General features: G+C 33.7%; 1 protein-coding gene across 1 annotated transcript in view; it reads left to right on the forward strand.

The window, feature by feature from the left end:
* ChAT (Choline acetyltransferase) overlaps window positions 1-17,558 on the forward strand; it is a 137,899-nt gene that overhangs the window by 102,314 nt on the left and 18,027 nt on the right. The window contains exons 4-5 of the mRNA XM_014349666.2: window positions 10,164-10,336; window positions 14,644-14,824. Of these exons, the coding sequence (XP_014205152.2) occupies window positions 10,164-10,336; window positions 14,644-14,824 (354 nt within the window). The remainder of the gene's footprint in view (window positions 1-10,163; window positions 10,337-14,643; window positions 14,825-17,558) is intronic.

A 17,558-nucleotide genomic window follows, 5' to 3' on the forward strand; every position in this document is an offset into this window, starting at 1 on the left:
CACTAACCATTCAGCCAACGACAGCTCCCATACATATAATTCATATAATTCTTTTGAAAATTCCACCTGGGTGGAATGAAATTCGTAGTAAGTATAGCTCGGTACCTATACAATTCAAAATAATTTTGGAACATAAATAATGTAACTTAATATTACATCTTAAAACAGTCATTGAAAATTAAAAAATGTTGTGGTTGCTAGTTTACAAAATATTATTGCGCGTAATGTAATTTTCAAAACGTATTTGAAACAAAAATTTTTTAAGTCTGCAATATGCCATAACATATCGTAATATACTATTTCATAACATTATGTGATATTCTAAAACATTTTGAATTTTTACAAAACGAAATTAAATTTAAAATATTTATGAAATGCTGTTTTGAAATACTTTTAGCTCGTCTTTATCAATAACAGTTTTGTAATTTTTGATAAATTTTTGAAACTTAAAAATTGTATTTGATATCATCAGTGCATAACAAAATTATGTTTCAATGACGTACTTGTAGAACTGCTTCAATTACATTTGTTTGAAAAGTACCCCCGGAATTTATAACAAGATTTTGAAAAAGTCGAGGGAATTGTGATCCATCGCCTTTTGCGCTTGCACAAATTATAGGAAATACTTTGATCTTTTTACTTTAATCATTTTTTCAAGTTTTTCAAAGTAATTTTAACCCTCACGATCAGACTAGGACATACATATATATGTATGTATGATTATGAGCAGTAAATTGCTTCAATTGTGCAGGGGAACCCTAACTTATTACGCCACTAAACTTTAATGCTATACCTTGAGAGTACAGTTGTCACACTCATGCACAAAAAATCCTCAGTTTTTAAATGCTCATATGCAACAACATACAGTTACGCAAACTTGCACAAAACTGTAAGCGTATTGCCACATCAAGCATAATTTATTACCCATCCGCGGATTCTTGTCACGATGCAATTTTTTCTTACATTATACTTTACTTTCACCGCGACCTTTGACTTGTGCTGAAATTTTTCATTTGTCCAGCACGGAGTTGTTACGTCGCACGGCGCCGTCCGAGTTCCAACTTGAATAAAATCAAAACGCACACGTATACACGTGCACCGCGTCACCTACGTTATGTACCTTCACCGCGAAAACGTGTATGCAACAACATTGCAGCCAAACGCACAAGGCAGTAGACAATATAGCGTAGATGCACACATATACGTGAGCTGTACAGTGCACACAGTCTGGATGTATAAATTGGTGAATGGAGCGCTTTCTCGGGTTTCGGGCCGTCGAGTTTAGTGTTACTTCATTAATTAATAGAGAAGAGAGAGAGAAAGAGATAGAGGGACGAAGCCGTATGTTTACTCATAAAAGTTAGGATGAGCGTAAGTTGCTCAAACGTTCGGGCAGAGGGGGAACGCATGGCTGATTTGGCGAGTGGCAAAGTTAACATCACGAGGGCTACTTATTTCTATGTGTATACACCTGCACAGAGGCGGCTGGAGCGGTATGTTCTACTCTTTCTCTTTCGTGTACCCCAGACGATCGATAAGGCTGCGTTTGCGCCCCCCGGACATTCACGCCGCGGCAGGTAATCGAGGTGATCCATGCCTGCAGCAATCCACGCCGAGGTATAAGCTGTATGTGCAATTTTCGGCACAGCGACGGATTACCCGCAGCTGCAACTGTGGTTCTCTCTGAATTGACATCCCTTCCACTCCATGACTATCACGCAATGGGCTAGTAGTTTGTCATTTAAAGTAAGGGTCAATGTAGGTATTTCGGTTTTGAAAATAAAAACTGCTATCGTGTTTATGATACTTCATGATCAACCAAATACGAATAAGTCTTGCACTATTCAGTAATTAAAATCTAACTTTTCGAGTCAAAATTTTTTTTATGAGTTATAAAATTTTATAACTGAATTTTTGTTCTCTTCGAATAAGGACAGCTTCTCTTCCCAGCCACGAATAAAAGTTAAAGTGTATTTTTGTTGTTGTCTGTTGATGGAATTAATTGATTTTACTACAATTAAATTGTAAGCCTTGAACTGTGCAGAACTAATTTTAATTGTGCATGGAATTTTTTTACATAAATATTTTAATTCAGATAGCTGCAAACATAAAGGCTACATTCTATCCTTAGTTCTGTTTTTCACATACTTATCGATTACATACCTTCAAGAAGATTTGATACTACCAGTAATTCTACATTATTGATATCTTAACTTCTATTTTGTATTATACCAATATCTTTGTCTGACTGATGTTATCACTTTGTGAGCAGTTTCTATCAAATAGTAAACAAATATTGCGGCAGTTAAGTACTGATTTGTGTAGTTTTCACGAAGTACTGAAAATTGTTAATGTAGAGATTGCATATTTTCATAGCTGCCCTGTGAGGTAGCACTCCGATTGTATCCAGTCTACGCTTGGCTAGCTTGACGAATGCTCCTCACTTAGCTTATTATCATGAGTACACTTGCGTGACTCTTTGCTCTGCTGGTGTTTAGATGCACTGCTGAAAACATGTATTTTACTTTGCTACTTTTATCAAGTAACTAACTGCATCTTAATCTTGACACGAGAAGCTGTCCTTACTCGTCACTATGTGTACTGTCCACTCAATGCTAAACATTACATTCTTTTATTTGCTGAAGTTTTTTCAAGTAGAATTGATGATACAGGACGTGGATCCTACTTTGTAAATACGATAAGATCTTTGAACAACTGAAAGATAAATACAGACAATCTTTTGCGTTTTGTAGTGAGTCATTTTTTTTCGCGTAATTAGGTCAGTTCGATTTCTGTTTCTTTAAAGGCACATACATAAACGATATCTCATTAAAAGTTCAAAAGGTCAGAAGTAAAAAAAAAAAAAAAATATGTATATCTACCATTTTTAACTAAAATTACTATTCAGTTATATCTAAGCTTTTAGGTACTAAAGTTCAGACAGTTGCTTTGAGAACAATCAAAAGTACTTGGAACAAGTTTTAATTTAGGCACAAGTAATATCGAAAATGTTGATCTGGTCGATTGTTACAGGCAATTCCAACTTGTAAACATGAAAATGAACTTTAAATCATGACTTAATTTCAATTTCAAAACAACTCCACATGAATACTTGTGCCATTCACGAAGCCAAATAAAGAGCCCATTCAATATTCAGGTAAAAGAATAGCACAATAGAGCTGAGCTGAGTTAATTAATAAAGTAAGATTCGAATTTTCAATGAACTAGAATATTTTTTGGCAACAATTTTTTAATCTCCCGCATGTTATTTAGAATAAAAATCTAGGTTGTTTCGCAAGGTTAACGGAATCGGCTAGACAAATGTAACGACAATCACTACTTGCAGACATTTTCAAACTTATAGAATACACCAAAAATTTTATGTCCAGCTTGGTTTTCTTCTGTCTCATAAGTTCTTAAAAGGTTTTGACTGATACATTAAAGCTGTGTGGGACTTGGCTCAAAGTGAGACAAGATAATTCTAGTACAAAGATCTTTCAACAGGACTTTTTGGGATGAGATGTCCTACCTCGTCTCAATAGCTTTCATAAACCAAGATTTCTTTCAAGTTTATATTTTTGAGCAGTTATATTTTCATTTCACAAAAAATCCTGTGGACGTGCAAGTCCAATTGATGTTGAAATATATAATAAAGTTAAATTTTTTTTATTTTATAGAATTCACATCGAAATAGTACGGATAAACATAAAATGATGATTTAGACATAGGTAAAAAATCACCGCTAAAAATTTGCGTAGAAACGTTTTTTTTTAATGTTAGAAACAATTAAAAATCTCATTACACTGCAGACACAGACTTTGACAGTAAGTTGTTTTCGCTACTAAAAATCCCAAAAAAAGTTCGTCGACGGATTGAATTGAAAAATATAGTAATTGAAGAGTATAATAAGAGAACAAATTATTATTTTAGGGGCTTACATAATTGGTCAAAAGGATTTTTTTTAAATCTTTAATTTTTTCGACTGTGTATGGATCTTAAATATCTATTTAAAAAGTTACATGCAAATAACAGATTTTGATAACTCAGAGTTATACAATGTTAGGGCTGGTAATACTTTTACCTTCAATGAAATTTGAGCCCAATCGGATATTAACTGTTGAAGATAGTCGATTTACATGTCTTTATAAGTGGTGGTCACACTTTTTGTTCTGGCATTTACTACACGAGTAAGCTCAACTCGATGACGAAAGACATATGCTTAACAAAAACTATCAAAGACGAGCAAAAAGAATTCGACGTTAAAAATTGTTTCAAAAAACATATTTTTTAAATTAACGAGAGAAATCATATAAATAACTAATAAAACCCAATAGTGCATCCACGCGCAGGAACGCAGTGCCACCCCCTATCTATCCAGCGTGTTGCACACGTGTCTGGCTTCACGTTTGAAGCAGGGCCTAGGCTCTGTTGAAATCTCCGTAACACGATACCGGCGATGGGTGCACTGCCTGTATAGTATAGCGAAGCACGATGTATCCACTCTCCGTCGAGTGGAGGAAAGAGGAGCATGCGAGTGGAAAGGAGCAGAGTCGATGATGGGAATTGAAATCTCTGTGCCTGCTCTGATGAGGCTCTCGTGTTTCCTCTTATAAACATCGATTTTTGCAACGTGGATATGCAATGAAGAGGAACGCTGTGAAATAACAAATTTATAGTCATCAATAAACACCACTAATGTCAACTTTGAATTTCAATGATACGGAAATAAGATAATTCATTCGTCAACCTTGTATAGTTTTGATAATTTATTCTACATATTCCATCGCGACTAAAGGTGGGTCGTGGAACGCTGAAACAGACTTGCATAAAACGTGAGAAGCGAGCGGTATACAGGGATATCCTCTTTTCACTGTATTGATTCTCGATTTAGCCAAGAGATGAGACTAAAGACAATACCGAGTGAAGAAGACTTTGGTGTTTGTACATTATATCATGCGGAGAGACGTTATCTAGATACGGTCCAGTGTCTCGTGCATGAGGTAACAGGGAAGTTTTCCAAAAGGTTTAGAAAATTCCTTAATAGAATGGACGATAGTATCTTACATGCATCGTTGTTATTATACTTTTTGCCACTCGATGGCACAACTTCCAGTTGTAATAACGCAATCGATGGAATCGGCGTGTATATTTACCTTCCCGATAGACTCGTACATTTAAAGGAGTCAACATTTCGGATGACTCGCTGTGTAATGTAATGGCCCCCTCTTGGCCTGCAGTTTATCAATGTACAGTGAAATGTATCACCAGTACTATGCCTTTTGAAAATCAATGGCTTTCCTACGTTGTCTATCCTTAGTGAGTGTAGATTGTTGCAAAAACTCTTGTACTTATTTCTCTGTTCACCCTTGATTAAAAAAACTGTAAGAACAAAAAAAAGAAAAAGAAAAAATCTGCATCGCACGATTTAACGGAGCTTTGACAGAAAAACGATGCGAAGGAGAAAAACTTGTCGCACAAAGGGGTGCACTGATTCTTGACCAACAACGTGCAACAGATACCCCATCAACGAAACCAGAGGGAGTCTGGATATCCAGTATACGTGCCTATCGCCCTCTTGCTTATCGGCACAATTAATTTCGGTGCGCCACAGCAGGATGATAATCGAATAACTTGCCGAGGATTCGGTTGCCCATCATCTCATCCCGAAACTTTGTACAGTGTACATGTAGACGCACACCCACCCACCCGATGTAAAGTGAGCGCAAGGATAGGTATCACCTACATGAAGGATCGCTGTCATGCGTTACTTAGCCCCGAACAATAGAAGGAGTTGCCATGAGTTTTCGTCGGATGTATGTGTATACGTCGCGATTAAACTTCCACGATATAAGCGAGGGACGGCAGGCAAGGGGTAAACAAGTGCCTTCACCCCTTTCATATACGCTTTGACGTTTGCTCGCACGAGGAAGGTGATTCCAACGCTCCGTATAAGCGAGATGGCGCGTGGCACTGCATCTTGATGGGAACGTGGTTCTGCGATGAATTATTCTGGAGTTAAAAACTTGCTCAGTGTACGAATCGAAGGCTGTTTTTTTTATTTTTTAGATTATTTTGGCCTATAATAGAATCAGCAGAGAGAGAATCTCGACTCCTTTAGGCTTTTAGTGGAGCATTTGTGAAATCGTACTGAGAGAGAGACATATTATGTGCCCAAGTTAGTGTGTATTATATAAGTAGCAGCTACGCGATACGGCTAACTCGTTTTTCGCACCATAGCGGACTTTTTTGTTTCATACAACGATTTTTCTTCTTGATTTTACTGCTTCACAGCTGTTTGTACACAGCCTCTCAGTGTTACACAGAACGAAACTCTGTTTTCGCGCTGCACTACAACATATAGACAGAGACGTAACTTTTGGAAGGGGACGTGTATACAAACAACGCTCCAACGTGCTTTGTTTTTTTTTTTTACTAAAGCTGTAATTAATATGTTGCCAGCGCAGCTGGGCTGTATTCACAGTATAGTCTTAAAACCTACAATGTCTATTTCGTTTATCTCGACCCTCGCAAAATTTTCTAGTAAAGAGCAGGACTTGAGGATTCACATTTTTCCTGGTTGGTTCCTTCTTCTTTTTACTTATATTTTTTTTTTTTTTTTTTTTTTTTTTTTTTCATGAAGATAAAAGATTTTTACAGCAGTGTCTCAACTGCACTCCTTTTTAATAAGTTACACCTGTTTTTTCCTTACTCTTGACATGTATTTTCTAACTTAGGAGTTAGTTGCTGCTACCTCGAAGCTTGTCTTGAATAATTTTCACGCGAACTATGATGCACTGACTGCTCTTGAGAAGTTATTTTTAAATATATGAAGCAAATTATATTCGGTTGCAAGACATTGGTAGGTATTTTGGAAAATATAAAACGTATTTACGTTATTTGAATCTCAAGGTTTGACTATAGCTACCCATACTATAGTTTGCATATTTAATGTATAAGTACAATGTATATATTCTTCAAAACAATTTACCTTCATGATTTTTTTTTTTTCATTCTGATGCACATGAATTTTTTTAAACCACCTACACAAAAAAAATAATTTGTTCATTTGTTAATTATAATAACTTCTGTTGAGGTATACACTTATTGTTTGCCATTTTAACGAGATATTTCCGTGCATCTTTATACATAAATATACTTAGAAATGACAAAGGTCAAATACAAAAAAAAATTTAAGACCATTTTTGATGAAAAACTTCGAACTCTTCCGGTACCCGATATCAAAAATAATGGTTTCCATCCAAAAAATCATTTTGACCTTTAAATGACCTTGCAGGTTAAAATCGAAGTCAAAGTTTATTGCAGAGATACATTTTCTTTATTATCCTTCACTACCAGTGTCTAAAAAACTTTTACGTATTCGTTTTTTCAATAGAGTTGATCATGCTAAAAATTCAAACAAAAAACAATTTGAAGCCTGAACTGACCTTAATGATCAAAGTCAAAACTTGAAAACTTTTTTATATTTGGATTACCAACAAAGTTATGTAGGTGCGCCCATGATGTAAGAATATAAGGTGTGGCGTTGCGCATCCATTTTGATTGACCAATCAGGAACGCTTCCATCGAACCACCATGTCTGTCTGCGAATTTCAAAAGCTTTTAAAATATAAAGCATATTAACATCAAGAAACTAGTGAAACAATATATATTTCTTATTTCAATTTTTTCATTCCAGTTGTTTCAGTGACCAAACGAACAATTCGTGAATATTCACACAGAAAAAACAGACTAAGTAGGTAATCATTCATCAATTGACGTACATGTATATTCATACGTATGTTTATATCTATATATATGTCTCACTTCGAGGTGGTTGCGGGGGATAGATTTTAGTTTTAACTTTGGCCACTTCGTTTAACTATTTTAATAAAATCAATTAAATGAAGAAGATAGTTCTATGCATATCTCTTTACGATACAGCGACAAGTTATTATGTTTAATTATCAAGTATCATTTTATACAAAAATTAATTCGATTATGGAGGCTCTAGAGGAATTCTGAGGGCTGTAATTCAAAACGATAGAGACATGGAGAGTGTGGAGGGCTAACAAAATGATAAATACAACTTAATAACAAAATGATAAAAACAGTGTAAGATATCACAGGTGGTCCCATTGTCTATATTACCTACAGTAAATTTTTGTGAATATTTTGTGTTATTTCCACTTTCTCGTATCAGGTGTCACATGGGAAAACGAGGACCGAGCAGACTAGCACCTGGAGTCAATAAACACTTTGAAAGGGAGAAATAAGAATAATAAATTTAATTGTAAAATTGTATTGAAATTTAGATTGATTGATTTGAAGATAAATTAATTAAAATGAGCAAAAAATTTTGTGTAAAAGACTGTAAAAGTAGCTCAACATTATGAAGTGTACCAAAAAATAACGATAGTCTGTATACATCAAGGAGCAAGGTTATTTAAGTGGCTTGTGGTGTCATTCTCAAAAGAAATAGTTATATTTGTGGTAAAAATTTCTCTGAGAACGACATTCACGACAAAAATATCATTAAAGACGTATCTGGCAAAATTATTTTCCAAGTAAAGTAACCATTTAATCCTTTACGCTTCATAAACTTGTGTATAAAGTTTAATTATTAGTTTATTAAAAATACATTATTACCGCTAAACTTATGAAATTGTGAATTGACAATGGCAGAACTGGTAAACATAAAAAACCGTGGAGGACTTATATATGTTAATAGCGATTTATATGATTTACTGCATGATACAAAAAAGTATTTTGTTAAACACATAAAAAATTATAAAAATAACATTTATGAAGCAACTATTGAAAGCATCGTACGAAATTACAATTTTAAGTTTCCTATTATAAACATAAAGCAAAGAACACAAGAAGTTCTCAAAATTATTAAAAACTTTTAATAACTTTAGTTTAGTCGTTACTTTTCATAAATTTCGTTTCAATTGTTTTATTGTACAGCGTATTACAATATTTGAAGTAATAAAATTTTTTTTTAAGCAAACGACACACTATTACTGTCGCTAGTATTATACTAGTGTTCGCCAACACTAGTAGTATAACGATATACATATATATACGGTCCTTGTTTCTCATTTTGCCATCTGCTGGATCTTGAATGAAACAGCACAAATATTTCACAAAAATTATGCCTACATGGGACCACCAGTCCTATATCTTACACCGTGAACAAAACACAAAATAGCAATAAAATTAATTAATAAATTAACAAATTTGAACAGTCAATTAATAATAAATAAAAGAATATAAATGATAAAAATTTTAAGATAGTTCGTCGTCTCTTTATTCCATCAAATACTACCTTAATTGGTGCTTGAAAAAAAGTACGGATGCAAAAACAATTAAATTTATCTCGAAATTTATTAAACGTTGAATGACGAATTTTTTCTTTTTAACTCAATGGTGGGATTCGCTAGTAAGTTTGGGGCTGTTGCCTATAGTATAAAAATAACATGTACTCGACTTAGGTATTGAGATGGTGGTGTGTATTTCTTACGATTAATTTATGAGCTGTGTGTTAAAAAAATTTGTTTTTTATAAAGAATAAGAAAACTAAAACACTACTCATGAATGTTAAGTATATTTTATAATATACACATCATATATAACACTTAAAATTGAAGGATCAAATAGTATTATAAAACCAACAATAAAAACCCCCTCATAAGTTTTACCAACTTCACGGGTGCAAAACGTTTTGAGAGCATTATAAGCATCGGTGTCATAGCTCACATTCATTATTGAGTACGTGTCTGCATATAATAAATATGTAACAACGGCATTTCTCAATGTACCGACATACTTAATTATTTTTTAGCTCAAGGTGGACGTATTTTCACGCTACTTTCGTAAGTAGTAAAGTTATGTGCATATATCGAAATACAAGCATTGATCTTCTATCAATTATTTCTATTTCAAATGTCATTATTTCGCATCGAGCAATCCTGCAAATATCTTTCGGGGAAAGAATTATATTTCTCGAATATGCTGCAGGTAGAGACAAAATATTATTAAGGGTGGGTCTACCATAGCACAAGTCATATCATTAACCTAATAAATTATTTTAGAATATAGACAAATGGAATATGAAAAAAAAGTATTAACAATGTTCTGCACCCATTTTTACACTTTTGCAGGCTACAGACTGGTGGCTGGATGATATGTACCTAACGATCCCACTCGAGCTTCCTATCAACATAAACCCAGGCCTAGTTGCACGACCCCGACGATTTTCCAACCAGCAAGACGCTGCCGTCTTCCTTGCGCGTATTCTTACGGAGCTCCTCAATTACCAGGAGGTTCTCGACAGGTAAGACTTAATTAACGCTTCCCCTGCCTCTTGAGCTCCTCCACTTCTATTCTTCTCATTTTCCTTTCTCGTGTTCCTTTCCCCGCTTAAATTAATGACGTCAAAACTTTTTGCTTCCAGTAGCACCCTTTACCCCTTCCCCCTCGTTCTCTTTTCTGTTATACAGACAGACAAATTTTATTTTCCCCCGCTATTCTAGAGTTGATTGGAAATCAAAGTCGCTCTGACACGTGCCTCATAGAACCTTCTCCGCCAACGTTCTTGCCTTTCCTGTACTTTGGCAAATGAGCTTTAGCACCCATAGAATTAAAATAATTTTTTACCTCGCAAAACATCATTTTCGTATTGGCTGCATCAGATGATACAATTTCACTTAGTGTAGGTGAGCTCGGATGACTAATGGGGATACTAGCAAAGTATATTGTAATGGAAAGGGAGCGTCACAATGTGGATCAAGGACGGTAAAAGTGCGTCTCGCGTCTATAGACTGTGCAGTGACAGCGTATAGAAAAATATATAATACATGCAATATTGGACTTGATCAATATTTACATAAGCTTTAACGTATAATGCAATGTAACGAAGTTCAACATCTTTTCCGTATTGGCCAAAGTCATGCCAGGGATGTATGATTGGAGTTGTGCACACTATTACAACTATCTCATAAGCCAAACTCATAATCGCGCTTCTTAAAGTTGTTTGCACTTTCGTGCTTAAAGAAAATCATGCATGTTACATACTTTTTTATCAGTGTTGTTAGTATATACTTTCCTTTGATAAGATAAAGGCCTGGCAAGTATTTGCATCTTGAAAGCTCCATATAGAATCGTATAAGATGAATCCATGAAACCTTTTATTTGGTAAAAAAAGCAAACTTTTTTTAAAGAGCCCTATTAATTGTTTTTTATGTATGTATTTGTATGCATGGTCGTATTATAAGTCCCTTTGGGTATTTTATTTCAAACTGGTGGCATCATCAAAATCCAAATTAGAGAGTTAACAGAAGTTTATGGAGTATTCTGTGAAGAATACTGTGATTAACAGTATACACTACTCCTAGCTAGATAGAATCTTCTATAAAGTATGGCTCAACATGACGAAAAAATAGGGTTATTGGTTATTGGGTTATTGGTAATCTATTGACTCTAAAATGTAAAGATTTGTTGTTCCACACGTAAATACTAACATCATACGTGTACACGATAATAATGTCATCGCTGAAGGTTGTTTAGTAGTTTTCTTCTGGTTAATTAGGCACGATAGCATAAAAAGAAAATGTTATCTAACAAATGCTCTACAAGTATTGGAATAGGGGGTAGTTATGTGCGTACACATATCGTGCATATAAAATAATGACTTCCGACAACGAACGCTTCACTTTACAAGTCACTCGCCGGATATTCGCGGATGCTTTGAGCCGCTCTTGAGCAGCCCAAGGTACCCAACAGTGGCAACGGTGGGAGTGTACAGGCCTGTCGTCTTGCTGGCTTTATGCTCCTGACTTCTATGGATTTCCACGAGACGGATTTCCTTTAGAGACGTTAAAGAGGGCGAAAGAGAAAGAGAGGACGGCTAAGGAGCGTCAAATTGAGCCGAGCACTTGTGCGGTTTCTTTTTATCCGGTACCTGGCAGACCAAATAAAGGGAAAGAAAAAAAATCAATACATTCGTGTAGTAGATGGACGCGGTTTACGCTCAATAGAACTATAGAGCAAATTACAGTATAGGTTAATATACTGAACGAGCCCCCATGTAGCCCTCGTAGTACAAGAATAAAATACGAGGTTATCGATTGACGTTGTCGTTTTCTCCTTCTCCCTTTCTCTTTCTTCCAGTTGAAGATCCTCACTAATAATAGATCGTTAAAAGCATGAAAACACTAGGTTACAACTAGCATTTAAACAAGCCCCTCACCCCTATGATACTTATATGAGCTATTTCATAAAGAAATCATCCGTGAAGGTAAAAGATTCAGTATTTTAATGACTACTAAACTGAGACTATTAGTAGACCGGCACGTATTAAATCTTATCATTTATCATTAGCTGATCATTAATTAATAGTATATTACGTACCTAGTTCGGAAAGGCTAAATTGACGAACCGAGAGGTTTACGGCCGGAGGCAAAGCCGAGGGTAGTAACGAGGTTCGTAAAGAAGCCTTTACGAACAAGGTTCGTATACTATTTTACAGCCTGAGAACCGAAAACCAAGCGGCGAAGGTGCGACTTTGAGGTTAGAAGGCTGTAAATAATATTATTGTCAAATTAATTCCTAAAATCATAAAAACAGTTAAATTGGTTGGGTGAGTAGAAACTTAAATAGTATAGTTGAATTGGTTCCTGAGTGATTCAGAAGTATAGTCAAATTGCTTTTTAATACTCAGAGTTGTACAAACCATTAAAAGAAAAATACTCAATTCTAACGTTTAAAGAAAACAAGCGAACATTAATCATCTAATCATATGCCCAAACGTTCAAACAAACAAACTATTTTTGCTAGCCAATAAGAGTAATGAGCACATTTGATTTTATCGTCTACTATCACAAATCTACTACTGCAGTCTTTTGTTGACACTGTAATTGCGAACTGGACCTCTCATAGCTGTCTTAACTTTATTCAACGGGTTATTAAAGTACATGACTAGTGTGACAATATTTGTACTCTACGTGCTATCTTTTTATTTTTTGAAAAATTAGTGCGATCTTATAAGATTGATACTTTAGACGTTACAATCAGAATTAATAAAATTGACTCTCTTTTTATAACTAGACTTCTATAAAGATTTCAAACAAATTATTTATACTGCAATCAAAAAGTGTTGTCCACAACATATATAGAGAATTCAGATTCTGATTTGGTTGGAGTTGGTGGTCTAAAATACAAGAACATTGGTTACAGAAGACGTAACGGTGACTATGCCTAACAAATTTTTAATACATAGTCAATAAAACATAATAAGGAATTTGTGAGTAAAAATATGCCATTGTTATAAACAGCATGTATATTTTGCTTTTAATTCGTCTCTAAAAATTGTTTGCCAGTTTACACTTTCAACACGCTGGTTAAAACGACTGTCAGTTCGAAGCCTGAATGAAGTATGACGGAAAAAATATTCTCATACTTTTCGAGTAACAAACTCGAGTGTATCAGCACATTTACGGAGTGTGATAGACTGCAAACTTAAAGTTAACATACATTTCATTTCCTAATTGGGTACAGTTGTTTAGAAACCTGTTTGACTATTTCATCTTAATGACCCAGAAACCAATGCGACCATATTTTCTAATGACTCGGCTACCAATTGGAATACGTCCATATCTCTAAGAATGCTGTGGTAACCAGTTTCATAACTCCACTGTCTTTTACCAAAACCAATCAATTGATACATTAATTTTCAAAGGGATAAATTAATAGATTTTCAGTGAGCAACATGTTAGAAATAATAAATTTTTAATTCCTTGATATTAGTTCCTTAAACAGTGCAAGCAATATTTTTTTACAAAATATGTTAGAATTACTTGACACAAGTGGAAGCATACAAGAATGCCAAGTTAAAAAAAACTCGCTCAAAAAGAAGACAGTAGAAATCCTCCCTGGAGTCCTGTTTTCGGCTCAGCTTTGTCACTTGTCGTGTGTGAAAAGCATTTCTCGCTCATAGTTGATTTACTCTGAATATTGTGATTCTCAGATTATTACTTACAAAGCAACGTCAATAACCTTGATGAAGCATGAGTGCACGTAAAATCTTTTGCCGTAAAATGAGATTTAAAAACTATCATAAACAAATTATGTTCTCACGTAAATTAGTGGGTGGTATATTGTACAGAGATTCAACTTTTTTTATATTAAATCGGAAATTTTTTCACACAAATCCTTTGACTCTTTGTTAATTTTGATTCTTTTATTCAAATCATTTGAACAGCAGATAGTATGTTATGATCCACGCAAAGGACAAAAACTTTATATAGTTTCATTTATGATCTCACGTCTTTCATCAGATCGTTCAGTATACCTACCACTCATAAAAATAATATTTTAGTATTTCTGGATTAAATATTAGGGCCAAAAAAAGTCAAACAAAATAAGCATTACTTAAACCCAATTAGACTAGTATACGAGTAGTTTTGTCGTACATTGCAAAAAACTTCAGTGATATCCCGCGATTCCATAAATTTTTTATCGATCGATATCTCTAAAATGCCACATCCGTCTCTTTTGTCTTACACAATTAACACCCTCCGTAGAAAAAAAGCTTTTCTTGTTCAAAAAATACTTAAAATATCCTGAAATTTTTTTCTTCGTCAGAAATGAGCTTGAAGTTGAACAAGTCAAGTCTAAAGATGGAAAGAGTGTGCAATCCCTCTGTATGGCCCAGCATTATCAAGTGTTTCGACTTTACCGGAGACCCGGACTTACTGCTGATGAACACGTTCACCTTGACAGAGCCAATACTGGAGATCACATCATTGTTGCAAGTCATAATCAGGTAAGCTAACTAAATAGTTACATGAAATTTTTTACCAACTACATTTTAACATATGGCTGTTTTTGAAATCCATTCACAAATTTACTTTGAATTATTACGATACTCAGTATATTTTTTTTGTAAAGAGTAAATTTATGATTTATTTCAACAGTTATACTGATAAAAGCTCTACACCTCGGACCGTATTAATTTCAATTAATTTATGAAAAAGCTTGCAGAACCGACTGTACATTTAAAAAAGTTAATTATATTTTCATTAACTGTCATCATTTCCTAATATTATATAATTATAAAAAAAAGATAGTAAAGAAATCTCAAAAACTCCAGTATGTGATATAAATTTTCAGTTGTTCAAAATAGTAAGTTTGATTCTAGTACAGTAAAGAAGGTTAGAAAAGTTTAAGGATTAGTAGTAAGAGTAAAAGATTAATATTAAAGCAACTGTCAGCGCATTTTCGATTACGCAAGAACAATTTTGATCAACTAAAGTTTTTGTTGCATTGATATTCGTATGCTTACTTAATTTTTAATTACAGAATTAATGAAAGTAATGAAATATACAATAAATACAAGCAATTTCACTAAAAATTGTATGTTATAAGATTAAAAAATTAATTTTCTAAGTGCAATTGCCGCTTTGCGCCCTCGGGTCACACTTTGCGCCCTTGGAATCACTTTGGGCCCACGGGCAGAAAAGTTTTTTGCACCCTCCAGGCCCAAAGTACTTTTCTGCCCTAGGTCTCAAAGTGATTTACTGGGCACAAATTGTGCCCACGGGTACAAAATTGCACTTTGCACCCTCGGTAAGAAAAACATTATACGTGACTCGGGCACCAACACAAAACAATCGCGCCCTTCGGGCGCTCTTGTTTGTACTTTGTGCACTAGTGACGTAATGTACTATTACACTAGTATTAGATACATTTTTTGCGTTCCTTAATTTTATTTATTGAATCATATGGACCGTATGCAATTTAGTAACCTAAAAAACTCGAAGAAATAACACTTTCTAACCTTGGTTATATATTTTTCAAATTTATTAACTTAAATACAATGTTGCTTATTTACTTGTATGGTATATAGTATTATAATATTTTTTTATCATTTTTTTAACTCATTCCATTATTTATTTCTGTAATTCAGTTTAAATATTACAATTACATTTTTTTCTTTGATTATAAATTAGAACAACAATGCCTAGTACGTCAAATAGTAGTAGTATTTCCTATAAATTTTTCAACTTAAATATTTTGAATTGTTTTTTACTGATGTCGCTTCTGATTCATACTTCCAGATGTCCGATATCTTCTTAAGTTTTATTGGTAGGTCATGTATGTAAAAGGAAAAATTTTAAAGTGTGTCATTAGAAATTGGTCCATATTTTTATGAGTCACATAAATAATTGATACTGTAAAAAACTTTAACATTAATATTTATGTTTTTTATAATTTTTTTTATTTAATATATATAAACATCTACTATATGTTAAATAAAAATTATTTATAGAATTATCATGATGTCTCTGAACTATACAACAAACATTTTAAGTACGTTAGGTAACTGGTATTTGAAATTTATTGATCTCAACTTTAACAATTTTTAATAACATTTACAAAAAATGTAATCCACACAACGTTGATGTTTGCCAATTTCAATGTTGTAAGTATTTCCTTGACGTTCAAATATTTTGTTAGGCACGACTGATACTCAGGAGTGCCTAATATTTTTGTCAAAGCAAAAAGTGTAGGTACCTTTAAAACTAATTGTTTTTGGGTAAAAAAAGTTTTGGTACAAAAAAAATTGTGATCACGGACCTCAGCATCAGGAGTGTACGTTTTTTGATTAACTCATGCAGTTTTTGTCGAATTGGGCTGAAATTTGACAAATAGCTTCGTCTTTTATGTTTTACGTGATGGATTAAAATCCGTAAGGTTTTCTCTTTTAGAAAAAAATGGCAGTCGTTTTAAGATGGTACTTTCAATGAAAAAAAAATAGTTTTTTGGCTTTAACTTTATAACATGATATTTTCGAGATTTTCTGTGAAAGACAAAGTTGTAGATATACTTGAAATACAACTTTTTCGTATTTAAAATTTTCGTCCAGGATGTAACTCAAATGTTCTGTGAATCAAAAAGTGCTCAAAAATCGTAAAAACGTAGTTTTTCCCTACCTAACATGTTTGTTTTGTACTTTGAATTATGATATTAAACGTAAAAGTTGTAGATCTTATTGAAATACAACTTTTCGTGTAAAACATTTTTACCTACGATGTAACGCACATGTTCTATGAGCCGAAAAGTGCTTGTAAAATTAATAACAAGTCGTTTTCCCCAATCCAACTTTTTTGTTTTGCACTTGAGATATTAAATTAAACGTGATAGTCGAAGGTCTCATCCAAATATAACTTTTTTGTACTTAACATATCTAGTTATAATATTAAATTTGGGCTCTGAATCGCAAAAATGCCGAGAAATTGTAAATTTATCGTTTTCCCTATTTAACTTACTCGTTTTTTTTATTTACATTTCAGATTATAAAGTTAACGTAAGACTCATAGATCTTGAAAAACAGTAACTTTTTCAAAACTAAAATTAATGTCTGCAAGATAAAATTAACGCCATAAATCGTAAAAAATGATATAATACTAGATATATAACTACTTATTCAGAATATATACGATTGACACTCAATGCAAAGTGAAGGGCGAAAATTATTGTATTCTAAGGCTTCCTTT

The sequence above is a fragment of the Copidosoma floridanum genome, unplaced genomic scaffold (genome assembly GCF_036245765.1).
Source record: "Copidosoma floridanum isolate Cflo_tuat_1 unplaced genomic scaffold, Cflo_Japanese_pri ptg000013l, whole genome shotgun sequence".
Taxonomy (NCBI): Eukaryota; Metazoa; Arthropoda; class Insecta; order Hymenoptera; family Encyrtidae; genus Copidosoma; species Copidosoma floridanum.